Source organism: Aquarana catesbeiana, linkage group LG09, assembly GCF_042186555.1.
Source record: "Aquarana catesbeiana isolate 2022-GZ linkage group LG09, ASM4218655v1, whole genome shotgun sequence".
Lineage (NCBI taxonomy): Eukaryota > Metazoa > Chordata > Amphibia > Anura > Ranidae > Aquarana > Aquarana catesbeiana.
The window spans coordinates 258,835,688-258,847,289 of record NC_133332.1 but is presented as its reverse complement, the minus strand read 5'-3'; the positions used below and the strand labels follow the sequence as shown (position 1 = coordinate 258,847,289).

General features: G+C 41.4%; 1 protein-coding gene across 2 annotated transcripts in view; it reads left to right on the top strand.

Annotated features, from left to right (window-relative positions):
* The first annotated feature begins 1,907 nt into the window (after positions 1-1,907).
* STXBP1 (syntaxin binding protein 1) overlaps positions 1,908-11,602 on the top strand; it is a 69,070-nt gene continuing 59,375 nt past the window's right edge. For both annotated transcript variants that reach the window (XM_073600273.1, XM_073600272.1), the window contains exon 1: positions 1,908-2,078. In XM_073600273.1, the coding sequence (XP_073456374.1) occupies positions 2,042-2,078 (37 nt within the window). In that variant the 5' untranslated portion in view covers positions 1,908-2,041. The remainder of the gene's footprint in view (positions 2,079-11,602) is intronic.

The following is an 11,602-nucleotide window of genomic DNA, read 5'->3' as shown; positions in this document are numbered from 1 at the left end:
CATAGCTCCCCATAAAATCTAATTTCCTTTATTTTTTAAAAATTTTTTTGCTTGGTTGCATGTCCCAAATCCCTTGCCTATTAGCCAAAAAAAAATCGACAGAACTGTTTTATAACATTTGGCTCCCATTGATTTTAATAGGGTTTAGATTTGGTGCCAAAAATTTAGTAATGTTCCCCAAACCCTGCTCAAACTGAACCAAGGTTTGGCTTATCATTACTGACCACCAATGAAAGAAGCATTGACATTCTCATTGTTCCCACTGACCACAAATCTAAGGACATTCTTTCTGCTGACCACCAATGTAAGGAACATTCTTCCCACTGACCACCAATGTAAAGAGCATTCTTCCCACTGACCACCAATGTAAGGGGCATTCTTCCCACTGACCACTAATGTAAGGGGCATTCTTCCCACTGACCACCAATGTAAGGGGCATTCTTCCCACTGACCACCAATGTAAGGGGCATTCTTCCCACTGACCACTAATGTAAGGGGCATTCTTCCCACTGACCACCAATGTAAGGAATATTCTTCCCACTGACCACCAATGTAAGGGGCATTCTTCCCACTGACCACCAATGTAAGGAATATTCTTCCCACTGACCACCAATGTGAGGAGCGTTCTTCCCACTGACCACCAAGGTAAGGTGCATTCCTCCCACTGACCACCAATGTAAGGGACATTCTTCCCACTGACCACCAGTGTAAGGGGGACCTTCTTACCACCTCCAATGGATTGCATTTAGCAGGGTTTCCCAGAAGCTTAAAAAATATTTCAAGGTTCCTTAGGGGATAGAAGGTCAAGAAAGGCTGACCATTCTAAAATACAGTTACATGCTAGACGCTACAAAGTATAATTAAATTGTGGCCACCATAGATAACATGCATATGCCCAATAGACCCAGATACAATCATGGGATGGGGGTTGGGGAGTCACAACTGGACCATGTATACATTTGAAGCCTCAGCTCCCAAATGAAATAACTGCAAAGTCAATGCCATCTCTAAAAATACAATAGATCATTCTTTCTCAACCAGTGTTATGAGGTTCCACCAGAGGTTGCTAGGGCTTCCTTGTGCAATGAACAACTTCTGCCACTGACATAGGTGTGCGCACAGGGTGTGCCAGGTGTGCCCAGTCACACCCTAATCACCCTGTGCAGCACAGAATTCCCCCTACTGCCCTGTCCCCCACCTCCCCCCCACAGCACTGCCAGCTTCCCTTCTCTCCTCTCCCACCGGCTATTGCTAAGGGGATGTTTTAGGGTGAGTGGGGGAAGGGGCCAGTAAATATGTAATTTACTGGCCCCTTCACTTTCTAAATGAACATTGTGAGTGATCATTAGTGTGTGTTTGAGCTTTGGGGTGCACACCCTAATGAAATAGGCTGTGCACACCTATGGCCACTGAGGTGAACGATCAGTGTTTTTTTTTTTTGTTGCTACATCTAAGGGTGGATTCTTTCAACCACCACAAATGTAAGGAGTATTCTTCCTAATGATCATCACATTCATGTACCATGAGATGCTGATATAGTCATTATTAGCAGGGTTTCCCTGCGCCCAGAAAATTATTTCAAAGGGTTCCTCCATGTTAGAAAGGTTGAGAATGGGGCACAATAGGTTTAAAACCATAGAGCCAGAGAGCAGGGTGTTTTTTTTTTTTTTTTTTTTAATTTTTATGGAGATCTATTAATAAATGAGAACATTGTGCTGGGTGACAATGAGCAGTAGAGATAGAATGGACAGGAGGAGGCAGAAGAAGAGAGGGGGTCCTGGTGACACCTGATCCAAGATGTCACCCCACCTTCTTGCTCTCTCCTGCAGCATCCCCTCCCTATTGATGCTCTTTCCTCTTGTATTATGGTCAGCTGATATGTGCTCCATCCTCTCCCCCTCCTCTTCACCATCAGCATCATCAGCAGTAGCACAGTGCTCCCTCCTCCCTCTCTCCACCCCATCCCCTGCAATCAGCTGACAGCAGCCTTCTCCTCTCTGCACAGCTCCTGGATCAGATTTAGCGCTTGGACCGGGACAGGATGGCACCCAGCGGGCTCAAGGCGGTGGTGGGAGAAAGTAAGATGAATATTTGGGGTAGAGGGGAGGTGGGGGGCCCGGGGACCCCAATGTCTTATTATTGTGCTGTCCTTGTCTGTGGATTAGACCCCTCCCTGGCTGCTGCGGATGTGTGGCTGCATCATGCACCAGATCCATCCCTGTCCTCTGTGCCATCAGTCCCCTTGTATTGTCGGTCCTTGGATAATGCTGGTCCTGACCCCTGCATTGTATGGCTGGTACCCCATCCAGTCCGCATGCTCCCCATAATCAGGCCAGATGGCTCCCCATGGCATACTGCAACATCAATCATCTCTGTGATCCTAACTCCTCCCTTTACACTCACCCCATCCCTTCTTCTCTCCATCCCTCCATCTTCCTCTGCAATCCACCTGTCTACAATAGCCGGGGATTATTTATTCCAGGACCGGCAATAGGGATCCTATGTAGTGGCAGCTTCTAGTAACATACTGGCATCATTAATCATTTCCCATCCCCTCCTAGGCTCCACCTTCTCCCATCATCTTCCCCTTCTTTGTAACAGTATCCATATCTGCTTGTGATAGTATTAATATACCTTTCCATTCTATCCCTCCTTGTAACTGTATCAATTAACCCTCTATTTCCTTTTCTCCATCTAATTGTATCAATATCACCTTATAACTGCATCAATATACCTTCCAATGCTATCTTTCCTTGTAACTGTATCAATGTACCTTCCAATTCAATTTGTATACACATCTCCCTATAAAAGTATCAACACACCTTCCTATTCTTTGTTTATGTAATTTTATCAGTATTTCCACATAACTGTATCAATTACCCTTCAAATTCTTTTCCTCCATGTAATTGTATCAGTATCTCCTTATAACTGTATCAATATACCTTCAAATTCAGCTTATATCAACACACCTTTATTTGTTTATGTAATTGTATCAATATATCCTTATAACTGTCACAAAAAGGGGGTTTTGGTACTTTAAATGAGAGATGTATACCAAAAAGCAGTCATTGCAAAGAACATTTTTTTTTTACTGTACCTTATGAGGTCATATACAGCATTCTCAATTACAAAAATACAGACCTTATAACTGTATCAATATACCTTCTAGTTCAGATTGTATCAATCAACACACCTTCCTATTCTTTACCCATATGTAGTTGTATCAATATCTCTTTATACATGTAATACTATACCTTCCAATTGCATCTATCATTGCAACTGTATCAATTAATCTTCTGATTAATTTCCTTTATGTAAATGTATCAATATATTTTTATAACAGTATCATTATACCTTCAAATTCTATTCTTCCTTGTAACTGTATCAATATACCTCCCCATTCTGATTATCTGTCTTTACACATCGCCCTATTAACCCTCTCACTGCCCCCCACCCAAATCTCCTGGGGGTAATTACTTCCGTCACAGTTGCTGGACAGGGGGTCAGGATTGACCTTTATTGGCCTGCTGTTTTTAATGTCTGTTTGCAGAGGGCAGGACAAGATACCAAATGTAGGATCTTATATAGGGCTACAATGTAGGCTCATATAGACCCTGTATGTAGGTATTACCCTGTATCAATTTCTATAATTGATTTATGGAGTTATAGTAGACTGTAGCTTTTTGTAGATGGTTGTAATATAGTGTGCTGAAAAAAGAAATATGTATAATTGACCATTTCATAAAGTATACTTCTATACATATGCACACATGGATACACTAAACTTCACAATCTGCTCTGGAAAAAAATAAATAAATAATTGCATACGGTACACCTACGTACAGATATATAAATACATATGTTACCTTATATATACACGTATGGATACAGTAAGCAGCAAAAAAAAAAATAGAAAAAAATATATATAGGTGTGTGTATGTGTGTGTGTATATATACCATACAATACACTTACATACATGTACACACATGGATACACTAAATAGCAAAACTTCCTGAAAATATTATTGTAATAAAAACAGTATACACAAAACAAAAATATTGTGTGTGTATATATATATATATATATATATATATATATAATATACACTAAACAGCAATATCTTACTAAAAATGATCGTAAAATATATATATATATATATATATACTTAACAGTATACACAGGCATATAATGTGTGTGCTATGTAGATTGTGTCACATATGATGCCTGCTGCTACTGAGCAGATGTTCTAGTACATAATTTATTAGTACGGTTATGGCTGGCTATGTAGGCAGTCACATGACAATCAAAGGTAGAGGTCATAATCATAGGTGTGCGCAGCCTATTGCATTAGGGTGTGCACCCCAAAGCTCACACACACACTACTCACTACTACTCACATCACTCACCATGTTCATTCAGAAAGGGAAGGGGCTGATAAATACATATTTACCGGCCCCTTCCCTCACTCATCCTAAAACATCTCCGCAGCAACAGCCGGCAGGAGAGGAGAGGAGAGGAGGGAAGCCAGAAGTGCTGCAAAGGGAAGGAGTGGGAATCCAGGGCAGTAGGGGGAATCTGTGCTGCAGAGGGTGATTAGGGTGTGCCTGGGCACACCCGGCACACCCTGTGCGCACGCCTATGGTCATAATGACCATAAACATGGGAATAGCTTCGGTGTGCCTATGAACTGTAATACGGTAGACAGCCCCCAGATTTACTTCATTAAAGAGGAACTAAACCCTCCTGTCCTTTTCAGCCAAGGAAGCTGCCATCCATAGCTTCTGTTTGATTTGCAACTGCCATGGTGCTGCACAGGTGATCAGTTCTAACGCCAGCTATTTGATGGTTTGACGCCCAATGAAATGTGACAGGTATCCCAGCATGGCAGGAATGTAACTGATTACCTGATAAATTGATGGGTTTAATTCTGCTTTAGGTACATTGGTGGAATAGTGGAGTCTATATTTGAATGAGGTTTTCCTGAAAAATCGAAATCTGTTAGCAGCACATTTAATGGACTTGGTGGATCTCCCTCCCTCCTAGACTGTAAGCTCTAACGAGCAGGGCCCTCTGATTCCTCCTGTATTGAATTGTATTGTAATTGTACTGTCTGCCCTAATGTTGTAAAGCGCTGCGTAAACTGTCGGCGCTATATAAATCCTGTATAATAATAATAATAATATGAATTAACACAGCTCAGCAGATTCTAGCAGCTAGTGCTCCATTTTTTTTTAGGGGGGGGGGGGGGCTAAAAAAAAAAAAAAAAAACACTCACTGAAATTTGCAAGAGAAAATGTAAATTCTTTTGTGTTTTAGATAGCAGTCACATGATCACTTTTTGACTGTCTCAGTTGGAGCCATTGGCAGGGAGAGCATGTCACTTCCGGTTATATCACCCTTATGTCCCAAAGTATAATCCTCCTTCCTCTTCCCATTAACCAGATAGGTTTTCAGGCATGTCATGCATCCACACATCAACTTGAAGCTATGTATGGGAAGTGCGCACATCAGGGTGACAACGCCAACACTGCATTGTCAGCCAGTGGGTGAACATTATTATCCTGAAAAGGGGAGTGACATCAATAGAATTTTAAACAATTCAATATTTTATTAACGCCAAAGGAAAAAAGGAAGAAAATTATGCTAAAAGGTTTACACGGTGTCTCTGTAGCAATATAAAAAAACATAGCCAATAGCTTTTTTTTTTTTTTAAACCGTATCATTTGATTTTATGTATCTACATTGATCTCTCTCTCTCTCTCTCTCTCTCTCTCTCTCTCTCTCTCTCTCTCTCTCTCTCTCTCTTCTCACTCATGGTTAGTGTTTGGCTGAAGCCATTTATTATCAATCAACTGTGTTTACTCTTTTTAAATCATAATGATAATAGAAACAAATGACCCTGATCAAAAGTTTACGTACCCCAGTTCTTAATACCGTGAATTGCCCCCTTTAACATCAATGACAGCTTGAAGTCCAAGAGGAAGCTGCCCATTCCTCTTGGCAAAAAGCCTCCAGTTCCTGTAAATTCTTGGGCTGTCTTGCATGAACTGCATGTTTGAGATCTCCCCAGAGTGTCTCAATGATATTGAGGTCAGGAGACTGAGATGGCCACTCCAGAACCTTCACTTTATTCTGCTGTAGCCAATGGCAGGTCGACTTGGCCTTGTGTTTTGGGTCATTGTCATGTTGGAATGTCCAAGTACGTCCCATGCGCAGCTTCCTGGCTGATGAATGCAAATGTTCCTCCAGTATTTTTTGATAACATACTGCATTCTTTTTGCCATTAATTTTGACCAAATTTCCTGTGCCTTTGTAGCTCACACATCCCCAAAGCATCAGCGATCCACCTCCATGTTGCACAGTAGGAATGGTGTACCTTTCATCATAGGCCTTGTTGACTCAAATGAAACGTTTATGGTTGTGGCCAAAATGCTCAATTTTGGTCTCATCACTCCAAATGATTTTGTGCCAGAAGGTTTGAGGCTTGTCTCTGTGCTGTTTGGCATATTGTAAGCAGGGTACTTTTGGCATTTGCGTAGTAATGGCTTTCTTCTGGTGACTTGGCCATGCAGCCCATCTTTCTTCAAGAGCCTCCTTATTGTGCATCTTGAAACAGCCACACCACATGTTTTCAGAGAGTCCTGTATTTCACCTGAAGTTATTTGTGGGGTTTTCTTTGCATCCCAAACAATTTTCCTGGCAGTTTTGGCTGAAATTTTAATTGGTCTACCTGACCGTGGTTTGGTTTCAACAGAACCCCTCATTTTCCACTTCTTGATTAGAGTTTGAACACTGCTGACTTGTATTCTCAATTCTTTGGATGTCTTTTTATATCCCTGTTGATTGATAAGAAAATGGCTCCAGCCAAACACTAACCATGAGTGAAAGAAATGTTTTTGTGTTATCATTCATATTCTGTGAAAAATAGCCAAGAAATCATAAATTTTGCCAGGGTATGTAAACTCTTGAGCATAACTGTGTATATATACATGAACTTTAATTGCATCCCAGTCTTAGTCCGTAGGGTTCAATATTGAGTTGGCCCACTCTTTACAGCTATAACCGCTTCAATTCTTCTGGGAAGGCTGTCCACAAGGTTTAGGAGTGTGTCTATGGGAATGTTCGACCATTCTTCCAGAAGCACATTTGTGAGGTCGGGCACTGATGTTGGACGAGAAGGCCTGGCTCGCAGTCTCCGCTCAAATTTATCCCAAAGGTGTTTTTTCGGGTTGAGGTCAGGACTCTGTGCAGGTCAATCAAGTTCCTCCACCCCAACTTGCTCATCCATGTCTTAATGGACCTTGCTTTGTGCACTGGTGCGTAGTAATGTTGGAACAGGAAGGGGCCATCCCTAAACTGTTCCCACAAAGTTGGGAGCATGAAATTGTGCAAAATGTCTTGGTATGCTGATACCCTAAGAGTTCCCTATACTGGAACTAAGGGCCCAAGCCTAACCCCCCAAAAACAACCCCACACCATAATCCCCCCCTCCACCAAATGATTTTGACCAGTGCACAAAGCAAGGTCCATAATGACATGGATCAGAGAGTTGGGGGTGGAGGAACTTGACTGTCCTGACCTCAACTCGATAGAACACCTTTAGGCTGAATTAGGGTGGAGAAGGCGAGCCAGGCCTTCTTGTCCAGCATCACTGCCTGACCTCACAAATGGGATTCTGTGGAAGAATGGTCAAGTATTCCCATTGACACACTCCTAAACCTTGTGGACGGCCTACCCAAGATGAGTTGAAGCTGTTATAGCTGCAAAGGGTGGGCCAACTCAATATTGAACCCTACGGACTAAGATTGGGACACCATTAAAGTTCATGTGTGTGTGTAAAGGCAGGCTTCCAATACTTTTGGTAATATAATGTGTGTATATATATATTATATATATATATATATATATATATATATATATATATATATATATATATATATATATATAGTATACGTCTCGCTATAAATCTAGATCAGGGGTCTCAAACTGGCAGCCCCCCAGCTGTTGCAAAACTACAAGTCCCACGAGGCATTGCAAGGCTGACAGTTACATACATGACTCCCACAGGCAGAAGCATAATGGGAACAGCTGGAGGGCCGCCAGTTTGAGACCCCTGATCTAGGTAGATAGATGTTTTTATTAAATAGTATTGCATGACAGTTGACCACTCTTTATGCAGCCCTGCAGAGCTAACAATCTAATGTCAATAACAGTCACACAAACCCTCTGTGTAGATATTATTAGGTAAAAGGCAGTTAGACCACTAGCTAAAACACTTAAAACGCAATATGCAATGTCATGGTCTACAACCTAGGGTGACCCAGTTCTTCCCTGCAAATGCTAATATAGAAAAATAGTTTTTTGTTTTTTTAAAAAGCCCCAGCAAAAAAAAAAAGGAAATAATTAAAGGCGTTTAAAAAAAAAAAAAGAGGGATACTGCTTTATTTCTTACAGAATGCGATGCATGCACATTGCTGGTAGAAAAACTAGTAGACTTGATTGGATTCTGATAGTCTCTGAAATAATTGGCCATTGTAGAATTAAGTAAATATAGTGCCTGTATGCTATTTAAATATATTAGACCTAAAGTAAAGTCCCCATAGTTTACTCTTTATGGGTGACTCCCATACACAAGCTAGTGCAATTCTGTTGTCGTTCATGAGAGGTGAGTTAGGTCGGTAGGTGGAATTTGACACACAAGTGTGAAATGATCTTATGTGAAGACTGCCTTGGTAGCTGGAAATGGGGAAATATTTCTAACGTACGCTTTTCAAGCAAGAGAAAATAAATACTTACTGCGTACATTTGACTAATTCACTAATTTGGCCCTGTGAATGCGACAAGAATCTGTTTTCAGTCAATCTAAAAAGACCACTTAAATCTCCTGTAAGATTCATTAAATATTTCATAATCTAAAAAAATAATCCATTATGCAGAAGATCCTGATGTGTAGAAGACGGCATTTCTGATGCATGAAATCGCAGTTGACCTGGAAAGGTGAAGGCTGACTGCTAGTAAAAACATATAAAGACACATTATTATGCAACCTTTGTCCATACAGTATTACCAACGTTTAGCTAAAATATAAAATGGCTAATATTACAGTAAAAAATATAATATCATGTTACAGGTCTAAGCTGAGCATTTTTCAGCAGAAGCTGAGTGTTTGTACAGGCATTTTTGTATGTTTATGAACGCATTTCAGGCTTGAGGTTTTATTTTTTTTTGTAGCCAATGGAAAGCTAGTTACTTGACTAAAGAAACTGTCAAAAATTCTCTTTACCTGAGCATTTTACACATTTTTGATGCAGCAATATAGGTATAGGCTGCACTTCTAATGCCGCGTACACACGAGCGGACTTTCTGGCAGACTTTGTCTGGCGGACCGGACACCGTCAGACAATTCAACCGTGTGTGGGCTCCAGCGGACTTTTTTTCCCCAAAAGTCAGACGGACCTAGAAATAAAACATGTTTCAAATCTTTCCGACGGACTCGAGTCCGGTCGAAAAATCCGCTCGTCTGTATGCTAGTTCGACGGACTAAAACCGACGCTAGGGCAGCTATTGGCTAATGGCTATCAACTTCCATATTTTAGACCGGTCGTACGTCATCACGTACGAATCCGTCGGACTTTGGTGTGATCGTGTGTGTTCAAGTCCGTTCGTTTGAAAGTCCGGTGGACGTACGCTGCAAAGTCCATCGGAAAGACTGTTGGACCTAGTCCATCGAAAAGTCCACTCGTGTGTACGCGGCATAACAGTGTTTGACCTTGGTGGCCGGTAGCTGCTTGTAGTGACACTAGCAGATGGTGCCAAGTATGCGACAGTAAGAAAGATAACCCATCATCAGCATTTTGATGCAAATAACATACACTTTTATTAGTGCAAAGTCACATGTGCCGTATGAAGCCAATGTTTTAGGGCCATGCAGGTGATCCTTTCTCAATGCGACTTAGTGACCACCCCAGTGTTCGACAATGGTGTTCGGTGGGTGTTTTTAGTGATACTAGCAGAAGGTGCCATATAGGCCACAGCAAGAAAGATGAGCCATACAAATAACATACACTTTGATTAGTGCAAAATCACATGCATCCTATGAAGCCAATATTTTGGGGTTGCACAGGGTCTCTTCCTCAAGGTGACATGGTGACCACATGGTGCTCCCATTGAAGTATGTTGAGGACAAAACACTCTGCACCAAAAGAAGCTCTTAGACTTTTTCAAAGACAAGCTTCAAGCAACACTATGTCCAGATGTGAACAGGCACTATTGAATATAATGGAAATCCTAGTGTCGAGCACTGACGTGCTTGTGGTGAAGCCATGTATGATTGTTACAGGCTGTATAACAGACATGATTATGGTGTAATCTTATACCAAAAAAGTTCATAGGGACTCCTATGGAGTGGTCATGGTGGTTGGAACCTATAAATGGTTTAGATCAGCCTTTCTTTAGCCTTTTTTTTTTTAACATGGAGGTACCCTTGAAATAACTTTCTGGTCTCAAGGAACCCCTGTTTATAATTGCTATATCTACAGTTCACTGATTATTATCACAATGGTTATTGAGAAGAATGCTTTTTACATTTGCCATCATTGGGAAGAATCCCTCCCCATTACAGATAGCTAATAAGATCATTGTTGTCAGTGGTTTTGTATCTGAGAAGTTGCTCATTGCTCAAGGAACCCCTGGTAACCTACAGAGGAACTCTAGGGATCCATGGATCCCTGGTTGAGAAAGACTGGTCGAGATGGTGTGAGAGGGGCAGGAGCTTTGGAATAGCTGGACAGTGAGTAAGGGCCCCCAGAAAAGAGATGAGATTTCCCAAGTGATATGAAATGTCTAAATGGGTATAGTGGCTGTAAGAAAGCAGGGGGAATAGTATTTATTTGAAGATGTACAGAGATGGGGCTAAGAATTGAGAGGTTGGGGTGAGTGGTATAGAGGAGCATAAGGGATAGGGAGTAGGGTCATCAATAGGTGCTAACTGAGGTCCCACCAGTGTATCAGGTTCCTCCTAAAAATATAGATGCCTGCTGTCTGCAACAGCGTGAGGAGCATCGATCATCAGAAGTACAAGAATTAAAAAATTAAAATATATATTACTCAATATGGAGCCTATACCTCTTTTGATATAATAAAGCATCTTGCTTGCTCTAGAAAACCCACCTTCAACCATTAAACCCCTGGGTTTCTTCTGAGGTTGCCAGGTGTTTATTTAGCTGTGGCTGATTAGCCTCCCATCTGATGGAGTCTGCATAGTTCCAGGGCCAATACCATTTGGCAAAACCAGCAGCATGAAACCAATGAATGTAGGGGGCATTTGCCCCATTGACCCCCAATGAATTGGATTTGATAATTGTTCCCCCTGAAATTTTTTTAAGGGATTCCTCTGGGGTAAAAGGTTGGAAAAGGCTTCTTTAGAAGCTACAAATTAGCATTGCATGCTGTTAATAGATCTGAGATTAACCAAGCAACATAAACCCCCTTCTAAGATTTGCTATCTTTGAATTATCCAAATGTACTTGCTAGGTGGGGCTTACTGCACTCAAGTGGGGACCCAAAGAGTATGCTCACTAGTGTCCCCAATGGCAGGCTGAG